Source organism: Rattus rattus, chromosome 9 (assembly GCF_011064425.1).
Source record: "Rattus rattus isolate New Zealand chromosome 9, Rrattus_CSIRO_v1, whole genome shotgun sequence".
Lineage (NCBI taxonomy): Eukaryota > Metazoa > Chordata > Mammalia > Rodentia > Muridae > Rattus > Rattus rattus.
The window spans coordinates 74,506,119-74,524,160 of NC_046162.1; the positions used below are offsets into that span (position 1 = coordinate 74,506,119).

General features: G+C 50.9%; 1 protein-coding gene across 1 annotated transcript; it reads right to left on the reverse strand.

Moving 5' to 3' along the window:
* Window positions 1–7,258: 7,258 nt before the first annotated feature.
* Gpr142 (G protein-coupled receptor 142) lies at window positions 7,259–10,994 on the reverse strand. Its single transcript, XM_032914435.1, has 3 exons — window positions 10,918–10,994; window positions 9,982–10,143; window positions 7,259–8,471 (listed from the first exon to the last, which is right to left on the reverse strand). The coding sequence occupies exons 1-3, from the start codon at window positions 10,940–10,942 to the stop codon at window positions 7,612–7,614; spliced, it is 1,047 nt and encodes a 348-aa protein (XP_032770326.1). The 5' UTR covers window positions 10,943–10,994; the 3' UTR covers window positions 7,259–7,611.
* Between the last annotated feature and the right edge of the window lie 7,048 nt (window positions 10,995–18,042).

Here is an 18,042-nt window from a genome sequence, read left to right on the forward strand (position 1 = left end):
TGTGTGTCTGTGTGTGTGTGTGTGTCTGTGTGTGTGTGTGTGTGTCTGTCTGTGTGTGTGTGTCTGTGTGTGTGTGTGTGTCTGTGTGTGTGTGTGTGTCTGTGTGTGTGTTGGGGTTCAGGGTTGTCTGGATCTGCCTGCTGTGTTCCCTTTGCTCAGAAAGAGGAAGAAGGAAGATTGCCCTGGCGATCAGCTAATTGGGCCAAGTCCTTGGTCCTAGCCTCTGAAGCCAAGATGTATATTATATGTGGGTTCTGGGGAGGGGTGCAGACACTGCTAGTAAACATACAAACCATCCTCCTTGTGAGAGGTGAATAGCCAGCTGCCTCAGTACCCATTAGCTTCACTAGCACTCGGCCTGCTCCCACCCTCTGGGAGGTGTGACAAGACAGGACATCCTGGTTAGCATTCCTGTGACGCCCACCCTCCCTGGCCTGCTAAATATACATCAAGGAGGAACCAGGAAGAAGCTACCACAGACAGGATTAAGTCTTCCACTGGGCAACAGCCATGGGGGCAGCTGGACTGCCTGGAAGGACCCCAAGGTTATTCTCAGGAAGGTCCCCAAAACAGCTAGGGAGATAGGGGTCCAGTCTCCTCACATTGGGGGTTACAGAGTAGGCCTGGCATGCAGGAAGGAGAAAAGCTGTACCTCACTGCCTCTCTTTTTTTAATGATGAGAGGGGAGGAAATTGAGTCAAAAAAAAAAAAAAAAAGCAGGTGGGGGCTCTACTGCTCGAATACTAGAAAGAGCTGGACGACCCCCTTTGGGTTCATTTGGCTAACATTTCTGCAACACAGTCTATCACTGAGGGAAGCTGAGGCAGGAACTAAAGCAGAGATCACCTAGGGCCACGGCTTACTGGCTTGTTCTCCAAGGCTTGATCAGCCTGCATTCTTAAACAGCCCAGGACTTCCTGTCTAGGGATGGACTGTCCACAGTGGGCCGAGTTCTCCCACACCAATCATTAAGACAATGGCCCCACAGACTTGTCTATAGGCCAGTCTGACAGAGGTATTCTCTCAGTTGGGCTTCCCTCTTCCCAGATGGCCCTAGCTTATGTCAAATTGAAAAAAAAAAAAAGTCGATTTACTTTTTTTTTAAAAGAATTAATTATTTATTTCATGTATGTGAGTACACTGTAGCTGTCTTCAGACACACCAGAAGAGGGCATCGGATCCCATTACAGATGGTTGTGAGCCACCATGTGGGTGCTGGGAATTGAACTCAGGACCTCTGGAAGAGCAATCAGTGCTCTTAACCACCGAGCCATCTCTCCAGCCCCTGGTTTCCTTTTCTGGCTATGTATTTATTTATACACTTATTATTATTTTGAGACAGTGTCTCTTGTATCTCAGGCTAACTGTGAACTTGCTATGTAGTTAGGCTATCCTGGACTCCTGATTTTCCTGTACCTCCCAAACGCTGGGATTATGGGCAACAGGCTCCTATGCCATCATACCTGTCCTGTTGTCATTTTTAATTCAGTGCTGGGCGGGCACTCTACTGACGAAGCTAAATCTCTACTTCTGTCTGTCTGTCTGTCTGTCTGAGCTATCTACCTGTTGTCTGAGGCAGGGCCTTTTATAACCCAAGCTGTCTTCAAATTCATTATATAGGCCCATGCAGTCCTCACACTCATGATTCTTCTGTCTCAGCCTCCCCGGTCCTAAGATGATAGGCATCCACCATTTCTGGCCTTCTAGGCTCTTTGGATAGACTCTGGGGACCCTGGGGAAAGGTCTCAGCTGAAGTGGGGATGGATCTGCTATCACTAGGTCCCTGATGGATCACTTTTCCTTCTGCTTGAGTCTGCCTCGACACTTGCCGGCACAAGGAACTACAAGAATCCAACAGTCAGAGGGGGGTCAAAGACTCCTTCCTGCTTTAGGGTCAAGAAGAAGGGCCCCAGGGATAACAGTGGTGGGGCTGGGATGCTGAGAACCCATTCTTTTCTTCCTCTGCTCCTGACTCACCGTGCATGACCTACCTTCCTGTCAGGTTCAAACTCCCTTGCAGAGCAAGATGCCCAAGTGCTGCCCAGGACAGAAACCATTCTCATGGGACGAGGTAAGTGTCCTCGTGGAGATGTGTTGGGGTAGAGCAAGTGAGACCCTGAAGACCCCAACCGGACCGAATGAGCCCAGATGGACTAAACTCCCCGCGGTAGAGAGGAAGACTAGCATCGCTGAGGTCAGCAAGAGGACCTGGGCCCTGCGGATGGGGATGAAAGGGGCCTTCTTCAAACAGCGGTGCTCAGGAAGCTACTGTGTGTTCATGCGCACGCGTGCGCGTGAAAAGGGTGGTGGAGGGGGTGTCACTTCACAATGGAAGCAAAGACAAGGGGAGAGCTGACCCTTCTCGACCACTAACTCTCCACTCTCCGCTGGCTGTGGGCCCTAAGTCGGTCACTTGGATTTCCCTATAAAAGCCAGTTGAAAGAGCCTCTGACTCTTGGGCCTGATGGGTCAACCAGGCAGTCCTGCAGCGCCCCCTGCTGGATGAGCCAACAGGGGCCGAGCCCATGCTCAGCTCCTTGAGGCTGCGGGACAGGCCAACTGGGGGATTAGAATCCCTGAGATAATCCCATGCCAAAGACTGTCCTTTCAGCACAGCAGGCTGAACAGCTAGGGGGTCTCAATTCAGAAGTTAGGACTGGGAATATAATTCAGCAGTGGAGTGCTTGCCTCGAATGCGTGAGGCTCCAGATCTCAGCTTCAGTGGGAGTGTGTGTGTGTGTGTGTGTGTGTGTGTGTGTGTGTGTGTGTGTGTGTGTGTGTGTGTGTGCGCGCACGCGCATGCACGCGCTCACCAGCACTGATTTGGGGTATGCGGGCTGGTACAAAGTCATCTTCAACTACACAGTGAGTTTGGGGCCAGCCTGGGCTACTTGAGACCCTTTCCTTCAAGAACAAAACAAAAAGGTGAATCTGTCAGCCAGCACCCCGACCCTGGACTTGAGAATTGAGGGACAATTCACTTCTGTTGTTCGAGCCACAGCCTGTCCGACTTTGTGATGTCAGTCTTAGAAAATGAATGAGATGGGTCCAGAAAACCGTTCTTCAGCCAACTTCCAATCAAACCAGTAAAAGCCATACAAAGACTTGGGAAGAGCCAGGCAGCAGTGGCCCACGCCTTTAGTCCCAGCACCGAGGAGGCAGAGATAGGTGAATCCCTGAGTTCTAGGCTAGCCTGGTCTACAAAGTAAATTCCAGGACAGCCAGGCTGTATAGAGAAATGCTGTCTCAAAGCACCCCCTTCAAAAAAAAAAATGAGAGACCCTTGACAAGTAACGGTCCCCAGAGCTAACGTAGTTAAGTGATAGTCAACATGATGTGGTCACCAGGAAGCCAGGACCGTAAGGAAGGACTTGATGACTCCAAAGTGGGTTTCCATCAGTGGGTTTGGGGCTGGGAGGGAAGGGGAAGGACAAACTGTTGGGGAGAGGACTCCTCCCAACCCCCGTCAAGAAAACTTCTTGAGAGTTTATCAATAAGAAAAGCTAGCTGGGTGGTGGTGGCACCTACCCTTAGTCCCAACACTCAGGAGGCAGAGGCAGGCAGATCTCTGAGTTTGAGGCTAGCCTGATCTATAGAGTGAGTTCCAGGACAGGCAGGGCCACACAGAGAAACTCTGACTTGAAAAACCAAGGTAAAAGAAATGCTTAAAAGAAGGTGTGGAGGTTCACACGGTGACCTCAGTACCCAGGCAGCTATGGTAGGGGAATTTCTCTATTCTCCTCCCAGGTCCAGTCACCCTGGGCTACATAGTGAGGTCTTGTTTCAACTGCCCCCAACCCCCAAAGCCCTAAACAAAAGTGCACAAGGAAACAAGAATAGATCTTTTGGTGGGGTTGATTATATATAACTATACACACACACACACACACACACACACACACACACACACACACCCTTATATATTTAACCCTGGCTGATCTCAAACTTATGATCCTCCTGCCTCAGCCTCTCGTGCACTAGGATTACAGGCATGGATGGTGTCACCAGCTAAGAGCAGATATTTGATAGCCCTTGTCATTTACCTTTCAATGATTCACCATTTTATATTTTTTTGGAGGCAGAGTCTCTCACAAAGGTCGGAACGGCCTCACACTCCTTATGAACTCCCGACGTGCTACCTCCACTTCCCTAGTGTTGAAATTACAGGGGTGTACGGTAGCATCACGCCTGGCTACAAAATGTTGAAAGTTGTGACCCAATGCATTTTCTCCTTTTTTGGAAAACCTTTTTAAAAACTTGTTTTGTATTTGTGTGCGTTGTTCAGTCATGTGTGTGCATTCATGTGTGAGTGTATGTGCACTGTGTGTGTTTTCCTGCAGTCAACATCTTATATATGGAGGCAGAGGCAGGGTCTCTCTCTCTCTCTCTCTCTCTCTCTCTCTCTCTCTCTCTCTCTCTCTCTCTCTCGAGATGGGCTTTCTTTGTGTATCCTGGAAGTCACAGAGGTAAACCTGCCTCTTCCTGCCCTTCCCCAAGAGTTAGGATTAAAGCTATGCTTCACCTCCACTCCGTGAGAGGCAGGGGCTCTTGAACCGAGAGCTCAGTAGTTCGCCTAGTCTCGATAGCCAGCTCGCCCTGAGGATTTCCTGTTCCCATTTCCGGTGTGTTCAGATTCCTCTTCCTTCAGGCCATCCAAACTCCATTCCTCACCCTTGCGTGCTGAGCACTTTACCCTCTGAGCCATCTCCTCAGGCGCAAATTTTTTACTTATTTTTGGACAGGGCCTGGATAGGCCACCTAGTCTGTCTCCATTTCCTGGACTCAAGTAATCCTCCAGCTTCAGCCTCCTAAGCAGCTGAGACCACCTGTGGGTGCCCCACGGTGCCTAGTGTCTCACGTGTTTTATTAGGGAAACATGATACTAGGTCCCAAATCTGTTAGGCCCAGGACTAGAAAGTTAGGAACCGAGCAAAGCATCCCCGGGATGGCCTTTCTCTGCACCCCACCTGTGCTGATCTCTACCTGCCTCAACAGCACCTCTCCAGCCATTTGGGGGAAGTTTCAGTGCTGTGGGGGGAGGAGGGATAGCCGAGAACACTGCCTTCTCTGACCTCTCTTGAGGTGGGAGCACCTGACATTTGGCAGCAGCATCTTGTAGCTAAGCCAAGCCCCCTGGTGTGGTTCTCATTGCCGGCTCTGAGGACAATTGCTTGCCCCTGATCCTGGGCACTCTCTGGTAGTGTTTCCCACCAGGGAACAAGAAACTCAGTATTTCATTTGACTGAAAATCAAGGATACCTTTTGCTTTCTTCCCAGAGACTCCATGTGGGGTGTGGATGGGTTGGTCTGAGCTGAGACAGACACCATTCACTCCTCTTGGGGTTCCCTCTTCCCTGGTTGCCTGCCCTTGTACTCCCTCTACCCTAAGCAGAAAAGAGAGCTCCAAGCATCCACCCTGTTTGGTTTCAGACCCGGGACCAGGAACTGAGGTGCACATCTTACATATCAAAGCAGACCTGGCCTCTAGGTTCTCCCAGCATCCCTCAGTCTCTACCTGGCAGACCCTGAACTTTCCGATCCACGAACTGGGCTGCCCTTCTCCCAGCGGCTCCTCCCTATGTAATCCGGACATTTTGGTGTCTCCACCTCCTCCTCTTCTCTTTGTGCTCATGTCCTTTCTCCCCCTCACCCCCTTTTCCTGTCGTGACGTCCCTGGCCTTGACCCTCGGGGCCAGACGTCCATCCTAGAGCAGCTTCCCAATAAACCTGTCTTTAATATAATCTAATCTGGCTTGAATTGGTTCATTTTACCAGTGGAGAAATACCTAATACACGATGCCCTGCACACGTCTGTGTGTGCGCAGTGGAGACTCTGACGCTCGGTGCCCACGGTGGTGGTACACGCTCACCCCAAGTAGCAGTTGGGTCAGCTTCCAGAGTCCAGCCTTTTCCCTCGTCTCAGACCTGGTGGCTTAGAGCACACACGTAGCTACCCCTCACAGGGTACAGTCAGAAACATCCCGCCCCATCCCCAAAGGCCTAGAGCATCGGCCAACACGCACCAGCACACCAAAGCTGCATCCAGACTAGAAACCGACTCTCGGTTCAAGCAATTCTGCCAGTACGTGTTCGTGACACACTTGGGGACACACTTTGGCTTTTTCAGAGCTTAATGGAACTGGGAATGGTGGCTGAGGGATGAGAGCTGTTACCCTCTTTCTGGGTATGGTCGAAGGCACTGGGTGTGCCTTAACTCTCTGGACAAGTAAGAGAGGAAGTGTGTGTGGGGGCGTGGGGAGGTGTGACGGAGCATTTATTCTGCACCAACTGTGTGCCTGGCCTACGTCAGCTCTATTGCTTGGTCATTCAGTCAGTGGCAACCAAGGTGGGTGGGGGCTCAGCTCCAAGCTCCTATTGAGGAGAGAGGTCAGCTCAGCCTGCCGCAGCTGGCAGCTAATGTGTTTACCCAAAGCCTGCAGCAGGTGGGCGGTCCATCTGCCGAACTCTCCCTGCTGAACCCCAGGTTGGGGTGGGGGTAGGCAATGCCAACAAGAGGGCCCTAGCAAGAGTCAGGGAGAGGAGCACCCCTACCCACTGAGCTTCCCTCCCAGTGCAAAAGAAACACCTTTCTCCAAGGCTGAGGGTGGTGGTGGGTTTTAGTTTTAGGTGGTGTTTTAGTTTCTAGTGCCCAAAGCGAGACTCAGACACCCTTGGTGGTGCTGGTGCAAGGAGAAATTCAGAATCGAATTAGGATGTCTGAAACCAAAGGGGTTGCTTGTCCCCGTCTGGGTCGGGCCTGGGGATGCCCAATGTGGGTGAAGACAGTGGGACCTCTATTCCTAACTAGGCACCTCCCATTGCTCAGCCAAAAACACCTGCACCCCCAACCCAGGAAAGGCCACCAATGCCGACTGATAGTTTTCCTTTTCAGACTCCAACTTTACCACTCGAAGCCAGAGGCCACCAGTTTAGGGAGTGGGAGGCAGGCTAGGTTTACATGAATATGTGCATCTGTCTGTCCATCTGTCTGTCCATCCATCCATTTACCTGTCCACCTGTCCATCTATCCACCCATCCATCTGTCTGTCCGTCCATCTGTCTGTCCATCCACCCATCCATCCATCTGTCTGTATGTCCATCCATCCATCTGTCTGTCCATCCATCCATCCATCCATCCATCCATCCATCCATCCTTCTATTCATCCCTTCAGCTCACATTAGCATTTGCCCCGTATGTGCTATTATGATGTGTGGGTCAGGAGAGAACCCTCTTTCCCCCAGAAAACTGCAATTGGGATGAAGTCACTGATAAGGTGACTGATTTTTTTTTTCTTCTTTTTACCTCGAGTCATCCAAAGCAGGAGCCTTTGCTCATCCAGATCGCAAAGTTGTTGAGTTGTTTTGATGAATACAATTGCAAAGGTCTCCTCAGGTGGCGGTGGCATGCACCTTTAACCCCAGCACTTGGGAAGCAGAGGGAGAGGCCTCTGAGTCGGAGGCCAGCGTGGTCTACAGAAGAGTTGCAGGACAGCCAAGTCTACACAGGGAAACCCTTGTCTCCAAAACCCAAAACCAAACCAAAACAATTGCAAAGATCTCTGTGCAGGTGGCCCCAAGGCTCCTGGGATGTCTAGCCTGGCCCCTTTACCTCTATAACTCTGCCCCTACGGACTTCAGCACAAGTTCCGTCACCGTTCCCTTTGGCTGTGACTTTAAAGCACAAGACATATGGACATCCTGGATGACCTGTCGGACTGTGGCTCTGAAAGTCTTGCTGATGAAGCAGTAGAGGCCAAAGTTGACCGCCGTGTTGAGCATGGCCAGCATGTTGGCTATGTCCAAGGCGAGGTGGACCCTCCAGTCCCGGTGAACAGGAGCCACATACAGATGGTACAGCATGACAGAAATGCGCGGTGCCCAGAGGAGAGCGAAGAGGGAGGTGACACCCAGGAGGATGGCTGTGCTCTTACTCATCCATGGCCGCAGCCCTCTCTGGCCCCTCTTCCGTAGCCGAAGGATGATGGCGGAGTTGGTGACCAGGAAAACATTGCAGGGAATGAAGTAGACGATGAGACAGTGAGCCCACTTGAGGAGTTTGTCCATAGTGCTAGGAGGGTCTGCATCCCTCCACACATCCAGCCACCAGTAGAATGGGATGCCGGTCAGTAGGGTAACGCTAAGGACAGCGGCAATAGCGCGGTGGGTCCGGCCTGGGGACGAGGTAGCCCGATGGCGCAAGGGGCGGCACAGGGCATTGTAGCGGTCCACCGTGAACAAAACTGCAATCCAGACTGAGGCGTGATTGGCAGCAAACTCCAGGATGTTAGCCGTGCGCACCACGGCCTGGGGCACCTGGCGGGCCAGCACGGCTCCCTGCAGGAGGAAGCCTATGAAGACGATGACCACTTGTGTGACGATATCTGAGGCTGTGAGTGCCAGGAGATAATGGTAGGAGGGTTTCCTGGTCCTGACAGCAAGGCGGGCCAGGACCACTGTAGTCAGGACGTTGACTGATGGAGACCCGTGTCGGAAGGGAGAGAGGTCAGAGGCATCAGAAGGGGTGTTAGTTTGTATGGTTCCTCCCACCGGTCGCTACAAAGGACATCGCTGCCTTCCTGTTTCTAGTTCCCTCTTACTCCTTCCCGCAGTACTGGGAACTGAACCCAGGGCCTGAATCTAGGGCCAGGCAAGCACTAGACTCGCTGCAGTATGTCCTAGTGCATTAGCCTTCTTTCTCACTTTGTATTTTAAGTCAGGGTCTAACAAAGTTGCCCTGGCTGGCCCAGAACTCACGTGGTAGCCAGGTAGGCCCTGTACTTCCTGTTTTGCCTTCCCAGATCCAGCTGGCCTCAAACTCTCTGTCGAGTTGAGGATGACTTTGAACCTCTCTGATCTTCCTGACTGCATTCCCCAAGTGCTTAGATGACACGTATGAGCCACTATACCCACTTTATGTGGTGCTGGGGATGGGGGGGTGACCCAGGGCTTTGTGCGTGCTAGACAAACACTCAGCTAGATGAGCCAGGGCCAAGCCCTTCAACTGCTTGCAAGTCTAGTTTGAGTGGCAGATCATCCACCTAGCATGCCACAGGTCCTGGGGTCTGTTCCCTGTAACAACAAAACCAAATCGCTGGGAACGAGCAGAAGTAACGCATTCAAAGTACTACCAGTTTGTGTTCAGACTCCATTTACTCACAGGGGAAAGCTGAGCTCAAGATTCCAGGCCCTTAGGGGAGCTTGGGACTTCCCAATAGCTGAACAGCTTCTGTTGTAAAGGGACAGTTGCCTGAGTCCAGGGGCAACTTCTCCATCTTGCTGGCCCTGTCAAACTAAGTCCATGTTCACCAGCCCAGGAACCAACTCCTACCCAGATTGGTGGGGGAAAATGTGACAATAACTTGGCACGGATGTTTATGATCGGCAAGCTTAAATATCCTTCGATATTCTGTCTTGTCGCAGTTCAGCTCCCGAGTCTGCTCTGTGGCCCTGATCGATCAGCAGTGGCTTGATTACAATAGGTTTTTGTCACCTGCCTTGACCTGGTGTTTGAGCTATGTTGGGTGTAAGCAGTTCCCATAGCAAAAATCGTATCAGAACGAAGCTTACTTTGCCGAGTTGCACAATCTGGCCAGCCTTGTCCTGTCAGATCGAGGCTAACTTGGACTGACTTGGTAATACTAGATGCCCTCGTCTGGGTGAGCATCCATACTGTTTTTCCAACCTAGTCTTTCTCAGATGTTCTATGTCCTTCAGAGCAGAGGTGTCCTGGCACAGATTTATTTACTAGACTTAGGGGGTACCTCCCAAACAAACCCACTTGGCCTTTCTCACATCAATGCACCCCACCAGCACCACCACCGCCCCATTCAGGTTCCACTCTGTACAGTGGCTACCCAGAGTCTTCGACAGTGCCTCAAAGATCCTCTGTGATTCACCTATCTTGGGAGAATTGGCAATGGCTGAAGGAGGGACCCCAGTTCTGGCTCAGCCTGAGGTCCCGGACCCTGGCTCCCCACTCACCAGGTAGCCCCAGGCTCAGTAGGACACTGTAGTAGATGACAGGTATGATACCAGCCACGCAGGGCGACTTCTCTGGGGTCTCTGGCCAGTGGCCGTCCACACTGTCGTATTGTGGGTTACTCCCATTGACGGTAGGCAGCAGGGTCACTTGTGGCTGCGCAGCTAAGAAGGATGGAAAGGCAGAGCCACAGATGTTGCTCTCTTTTCACTGGGGTTTGATGGACAGCAGCCCCTGCCTGACCCCAAGGCAGCTTCTAGTCAGTGCTGATCTGAGCGGAGCCCTGGGACAGACCCAGACAAATGCAGCCACTATCTCTATGGTATCTCACCCCCTCCACCCCCTGTCTGCTCTCTTATCAGTGGGGAGGGTCATTGGCCGTGGCAACCTCTCTTCCCCCACATCATCATCCCTGCCATCAAGGAGACCGGCTACCCTGTGGTAGTTGTGGACACGCAGGGGCTGGAGTGGGACTGGAGAAGCTGCTCCTTTAATGAGGATACTGGGGGAGTCTGACACCCAGGTCCTAAGCACTGCTCAGTTCCATGGAACAGCCAGTCCCTCTCAGGAAAGACGGAAGGAATTCCCTTTCTTCCCAAGCCCAAGAGCGTCCTTCCTCACAGGTTACCACAACTGATGCTCAAAGGACCCGGACTGCCCCATGTGGAAACTGAGTCCCAGTCTAGGGGTTGGTATGAAGCCAGGACCCCTACACATCTGGCCTCTAGTCGCCTTGATACATTTCGAGCCTTTTTTAGAATTGAACATACAGGCTTTTCTTTCCTGCTGAAGCTAAGCATGAGAGGGGGGGCTCCCTCCCACCTCTCGGTTCTCCCACCTCCCTCTCCTCCCCATTACCCTCTCCACCCCCAGCTTCACCTCCTATACCTGACCTCTATCTTACTACTTACTCCTTCTCCCATTTGAAAAGGCTTTACCTGTCTCTGGTCCCTCAAGTCCCATAGTTCCGGGTCCTGGGTCCCACCCAGGTCACCAGCAGCTTTTCCTCAGGATCTCCGCAGCACCTTGCAACATCACCAACGGTGTCTCTCACACCGGCCCTCTGAGGAAGAGTTATTGGCCCCACACTGGCTCTCTGAGGAAGAGTTATTTGCCCCAATGCTTCTCCCAGTAGCTCTGAGTCTGTTGGTACAAAGAGTGGGAGAGTGGGGGTGGGGAGAGAGAGAAAGAAGGGGGAGGGCCTCAGCCATCCAGTCCTCGGTGGAGGCTGGAGGTGCGCCTGTGGATCCAGTAGGAACAAAACAATACTGGTGGGGAAGGTTTGCTAGGCAAGGGCCTTCGGGAGAGAAAGGCTGAGGGCAAGGCGTTTCTATGCTTAGGGGAAAGGAAAGGTAGGCCTACATCTAGATAGCTGCCTTGTATGCAAGGGTCCACCGTAATCTGGCCTACACAGTGGGGGCAGCCACACCCTGAAGTTGAGGCTCTTGGGGGAGGCTAAAGGATACAAGGGGCCAGTTCTAGGGGTTCCCACATGAGGAACGACTCTTGCTTGCCAGAAAGGAGGACATTTGTGTCCAGGAACTGGGAGATTAGCACAAAGCCTTAGAGGAAGGCAGCTGCAGGCAGGGCTTAGATCCCTAGGGAGGTCTCAGGAGCTAGGTTCAGAGTCTCACCTGTAGAAGCCAGAGTGGAAGGGTGGGATGAGGTCCAGGTTACCCAGAGGACAGCAGACGTTGGAACAAAGACCAGCAGGAAGCCATGTGCTGTGCTGCCCTGAGCAGAAGGCTGCCAAGGCTGCCTGCAGGGTGAGGAGCGCAGGACCCTGTGGTCCAGCAAGCTGTTTTTTCCCCTGGACGTGGTGCAGCCAAGCAGCTCTCAGGAACCCCATTCCCTGGTAAATAAACACCAGCCGGTGCCGGCGACCTGCAAAGAAGCTGGAGTCCCTGGCAAGCAGCTCCCTGCACCTGAATGAGGAATAACCAGGTCGGCCTACTGTGGGCATCAGAACAGACTTTAGTGGTACTGCCTGGGGTGTACAACTCAAGTCTACCCTGGAGTCACTTTCCATGGTTGCCTTAGTTACTTTTCTACTACTATAAGAAGACATCAGGACCAAGGCAACTCTTATAAGAGAAAGCATTTAAGTGGGGCTGGCTTATAGTTTCAGAGGGTTAGTCAGTCCATGATCATTATGGTGGGAGGCAGACAGGCATGATGTTGGAGTGGTAACTGAGAACTTTACAGCCTGATCCTCAGGTAGCAGACAGAGAGTGAGGCTGGGCCTGGGCTGGGCTTAGGAAACCTCAAAACCCACCCCCAGGGACACACCTCCTCCAACAAGGCCATGCCTCTCAATCCTTCCCAAATAGTTCCACTCACTGTGGACTAAGTGTGCTGATATATGAGCTTACGAGGGCCATTTTCATTCTAGCCACTACTGTGGTCTAGCTTCTGGAAATGTACCAGGAACTGTGGCAAGAATGACAGGCATTTTCAGGTTCCCTGAGGTAAATCCCATGCCTGGGGCTGGAGCTAAGCACCTGATCCTGAGCTCATTTTTATTCTCACAGCAGAAGCCTTGCTACCTGTCCCCCAGTGGCCACACAGGGATTCCGAAAGGTTCTGCCAAGCCCCCTTAGCAGCAATGAGACCGAGGTAGGTGCTGTCTGCTCAGGACAGGTCTCTGAGTATAGTGTTGGGAATTCAGCTCAGAAAAAACACAAGTGTCCCAGACAGACCCAGCAGACTTCCACCTCCCTGCAGGAGTGAGTCAAAGACTGGCGCTGGGAAGGTCAATCATGTCTGAGGGGACTACCTATTTCCCTATTCCGCTCCCACTTTATTTATTTTTATTTTGCAGGATAAACATTATAGGGAGCCCAGTGTTCTCCATTACCGCTCTCCTGCGACCTACACGGATAACCAGAGCATTGGACCAGGGATGAGGCGAAGACAGAGTAGAAGAGGGAAGCTACGTTTGCTAAAACACATCTGTGCCTTCAGCTATCTTTGCCCTTGTGTCCCTCCCTGTGAAAGTATCTTTGCATCTCTCTGTCTGTCTGTCTGTCTGTCTGTCTGTCTGTCTGTCTATCTATCTGTCTATCTACCCATCGTATTTGGAATGGGGGGAGGTGGCTTGATTCACCTTTTGCAGAAGACCGAGTTCAGTTCCCAGCATCCCCATGGGATGAGTTTGTTTTCCCAACAGCCATCTTTGATAGCTCTCAACCTTCTAAATAACTGTAGCTCCAGGAATCTAACACTGTATTCTGGCCTCCAAGCATCTCTCTCCCCCCCCCTCCCTCTCTCTCTCTCTCTCTCTCTCTCTCTCTCTCTCTTTCTCCCTCTCTCTCCCTCTCTCTCTCTCTCTCTCTCTCTCTCTCTCTCTCTCTCTCTCTCTCTCTCTCCCTCTCTCTCTCTCTCTCTCTCTCTCTCTCTCTCTCTCTCTCTCTCTCTCTCTCTCTCTCTCTCTCACACACACACACACACACACACATACTGCCTTGGAAGGAACTGGAAAGAAGTCTCAGGAGTTAAAAGTGCTGGCTGCTCTTCTGGAAGACAAGAGTTCAATTCCCAGAACTCAAAAACATCTGTTAACTCCAATTTCGGGGGATCTGATGTCCCCTTCTGGCTCCTGGGGGTACTATATGCACATGGTGGTATGTTTTGCAATGCAGTGGCATGATGTGGTGGGAGGGAGTGCCTTAGTAGGCCCATGTTGAGGCACACCGCCCCCAACCCCACCCTTACCACCAGGTAGGTACCAGCCATACAACGGGTCTAGTATAAAATGAAATTTATTTGGGACATGAGAAGGGGGATGTGGGAAACAAAGGGACAGAAAGAGATAAGAAAGAGAAGTAATCATCCAGGAACACATTGGGGCAGAGAGGGAGGGAGAGAGAGAGGCCAATGGGTGGGGTGGGCAAACAGTCCTTTTATGGCAAACCAGGCTTATACCTGGCTGTTGCTAGGTAACTGTTGGGCGGAGCCTAGAAGAAAAGCTAACCCATGATGCACAGCCATACATTCAGGCAAAGACTCATACATATAAATAAGAAAATAGTTATTTAATTGCCTTGGAATCTTCAAGGTAAAGGTGTAGCTTTCTAGACAGAAAATGCTATAATTCAGGGACACAAGACTTCCAGGACCCTTCACACCCCACAGGAGATGTCATGCTCGCCAATGACATTGAGCTACACAAAACAAGAGCTGGGGTCTACAAGATCCATAACCAGGAGAACAGCACCATCAGCACTGACATTCCAGGGAGTAGCAGTACCTGACTGGGCACAGGTGGTGACAGAAATAGGACCACCAAGTCATCAGGAGGTATACAGCCTGTGCAGGACTATTATAAGAATGCTTTTGTTTGGGGTTGGGGATTTAGCTCAGTGGTAGGGCGCTTGCCTAGCAAACGCAAGGCCCTGGGTTCGGTCCCCAGCTCCGAAAAAAAAGAAAAAAAAAAAAAAGAATGCTTTTGTTTTAATCCCAGGTGCAAGATATAGGGCTGTTTCAGAGTGTCCATATCAGCTGACTATGATTTGCCTCATGCTCTAGCAAGGGCATGAATTTGCCAGCAGCAGATAGTTTCTACAATTGTGTGACATTTGGAATCCTGGGGACTTTTCAGAGGGTATATAAATGCTAGGGCCGGGAGAGGTGGAAGGTTGCTGGTTGCCATTGTTGACCGTTTATTAAATAGTTGTGTGCAAAGAAGAAACAAGAAGAAATTAGATATCCTGACGGTGAAGATCAAACTTGCCCCAAGGAATTTGAGGCCACTAGTCAATGGGAAGTAGTCTAACAATGACATTGCCCCCTCTCTGACCCCTGACTTTATTCAGGGATATCTTTCCTCCCTATCCTTTTCCCTCTCTTATCTAGTGTTAGCAGGATTGAAAGGGGGAAGAAAGAAGAACCCACAAAGTAACCAAGCCCAGCTACAGTGTTTCCTAGTCTTGGTGAGGGGAGTTTCTTCCTACATTGTATCTATGTCAGTGGCCAGGGTGCAACATTGACACCCCAGAGGAAGGAATTGCCCATAGGCATGTACCTAGCTGTGTAAAGTGAAAGATGTTGTTATCCAACAGCAACACACCTTGATTTCCCATCACCAGTCTTCACCCATCACCAGTCCATCCATCCAGAGCTACCTGGAGGGAGCATCCATGGGTCCCACATCTGTTTGTTCTGCCACTGCTCATCCTAATGGCAGCCCCACTTAGCTAACTGCCTATCTGTGTTAACACAGAGGAGACCAAGAGCCATAGGTCAGCACATTGGTGGGAATCACAGGTATGGTCATTGGGATTTGAATTCAAGTTTGTTCCTCCCGTTGTTGTCTCCCCTAGGACTGTTCTGTTTCACTCCTTCACACAATGTTCTTGGGAATAAGCGGAGGTTCCATGGAAGAGAGGTCTATGGAGTAGATGGCTGGCTGTGTTAGCTGGGGAAGGATGTGACCAAGGGAGAGAACAGGTGAGAAGCTGTGCCACTGTGAGCTGCCCACAGCACGTGAGTAACTTTAGGGTGATCCTTTACCCTTTTGAGAAGAATCTCTTATAGCCCAGGCTGGCCCTATGTGCTCTATGTAGCAGAGGCTGACCCTGAAATCCTGATTCTCCTGCTTCCATCTCACCAGGCCTTTCTTTTATCTTTAGTGGGTCCACTGGGTGGATTCAGCCTGAGACTTCTTGCCCAGTGAAGTGACAGGATAGAAGACATGAGTGTAAGGAGGCTGCTAGGTAGGGACAGTCTGGGTCTCCATGTTCCCTCAAGCTTAGTGTCCAGAGTCTGCTTTTCACCTTCTTCTGAATCTGCAAAGATTCAGAAACTCACCCTTCCACGACTATAGAAATTTCCAGTTGCTTCTAGACCCTCTTGAGATACCTTGCTACATGGAGATCATTTATTGGGCTTGACCTAGCTTCCAAGAAGAGATACCCTGACTGTATGGACATTAATGCCCATGCCATGTCTGTTCTGGCTGGGCATAAATAAGTCCCTTATACAGTGCATATGTACGCTGGGCAGGGAGTCACACTTCACTGGTTCCTCTGTGGGGATGTTCTCGCGTACAAGGTCTTTAGACTTGTGCTCAAGGATTGATGGAGCTTCCAGACTATGGGAGTGGTGGGATGGAAGGCAGAGAATAAAGTGTGGTGTTGTCCATCTGTCACCTTGAAGACCGTGTAGTCTGAGCACTCTTCTATACATATCCATACTCGAGACTCCCCCACCACAGACATGTATGAATAGATAGCACATGCATGCACACATACACTTACACACACTGTAGCAATGGAAACTTTATCCGTGGGTCAGTTTCTAAATCATTAGGAGAGAGGCAAGGCTGAGGGAAGTTAGAATCATGGGAAGAGCCTGCTAGAGACGGGGAACAGACAGTCTTCTTGATAGCCTAAGACCTCTTGGTCCATCACACTTGAGATGTCAGTCAGAGATCATAGCTTGGAGTATTTATTCATAACGACCAGTTGGTTTGCTGAGGAAACAGAATGTCCAGTCCTGCCCTTGGGTATTCCAGGTCCTTAGGGGAGCACGGGAGATGTCAGTGCAGGTAGACCAGGCATCACGAGAATCTAATGGAGGGTCGCCAAGGAGGGGTATGAAGCATGCCTACTGAGAAACAATCATTCCTTCTGATGGGCATTGTGCATGGGAGTGATGCTGCCTCCATGACCGGATAGCCCTGATCCACATAGGCTCTGGCTGCCTCAATTGAGCCTAGGTGTTGTACAGTCTTTGGGAAGGCTAGGCGGGCAGCCAGTGGGGGACCCATGGTGCAGCTGAACAAGGAAGACCAGGCATGAGAGTTCATTCAGCTGGGAGGCGTTTCTGCTAAGCCGGCAGCTTTTTTTTTTTTTTTTTTTTTTTTTTTTTTTTTTTTTTTTTTTCCTTTTTCTTTTTTTTTCCGGAGCTGGGGACCGAACCCAGGGCCTTGCACTCACTAGGCAAGCGCTCTACCGCTGAGCTAAATCCCCAACCCCAGCCGGGCAGCTCTTATTCTGCCAACCCAGACAATGTTGGTGCCAGACCCAATTTGTGCTTTCTCTGTGGCTCCAGGAGGTGAAGCTGTTGGGTATCTCTGCACCGGAAAGAGATGGAACCCAATGCATGAATCTAGTTCCTGGGATCCAAAGAGCAAGGGCAAGAAGTTTCAACCCATCCTTAGAGCAGGATCTGGCCTCTGAGAAACTCAGATTTCCCAGGATCCTCTGACTTCCATGTTTCATGAACCTCAAGGGAGTCCTTCTCACAAGGAAGTGGGAGCAAATCCTGTAGATTCTATGTGAAAGTGAGGTCTCAACACACACACATGTACATGCACAACACATGCCCCCATGTGTGCATGCACACAGAAGCACACATATGCACAGTATATGCCCACATCCATGTGTGCTCACACACATGCACACACATATACATGCACAACATACAGCTCTCCACACTCCACACGTATGCACACACATACATACACATGCACACTATATGCCCCCACCCATGTGTGCACACACATACACATGCATGCACATTCACATACACATGAATGCAAACACACATACATATGAACACATGTACACACAGACATATGCATCATGCACACATAGACATGAACACACATATACAGGACTCTAGACCCCACCCTCCCCTTCCCCGTTGCCTTTGTTTTTAGGGCATTTCTCTGTTCTGTCTGAGACTGCAATCTAGCTCCCTGCCTCAGTTTCTCTATACGTGAACTATGGTGCCAAGTTTGCTGCATGCCTTCTTGGAACTGGTGAAAGGCACCTTCTAGGGAGGGGAACCTCGAAATGTGGGGTCATGCATAGGTGTGAACTGAAGACTCAGGCTGTCTTGGTAGAGGAATGGGCTGTGTTCCTAGAGCAAAGGCCACAGTATAGTGCTCCCTGGTGGGAGACAGTCAATCCCTCCGCAGCTTTTCTAAAGGCTTATCATCCTCTCCAGAGCATGACAGGAACTTTCTTCAACAAACAGCCAGAGAATAATCCCCATTACCCCATCCATACCCCTATTCAAGGTCCTTATCCTCCCCTCTGGATAACTGATCCATCCTA

Coding starts and splice junctions, on each gene's coding strand:
- Gpr142 (XM_032914435.1), bottom strand. CDS start 10,942: ATGGGACTTGAGGGACCAGAGACAG. Junction 10,144..10,917: donor ACTTGAGGGACCAGAGACAG/GTAAAGCCTTTT, acceptor CATCCTTCTTAG/CTGCGCAGCCACAAGTGACC. Junction 8,472..9,981: donor ACTGAGCCTGGGGCTACCTG/GTGAGTGGGGAG, acceptor GGTCTCCATCAG/TCAACGTCCTGACTACAGTG.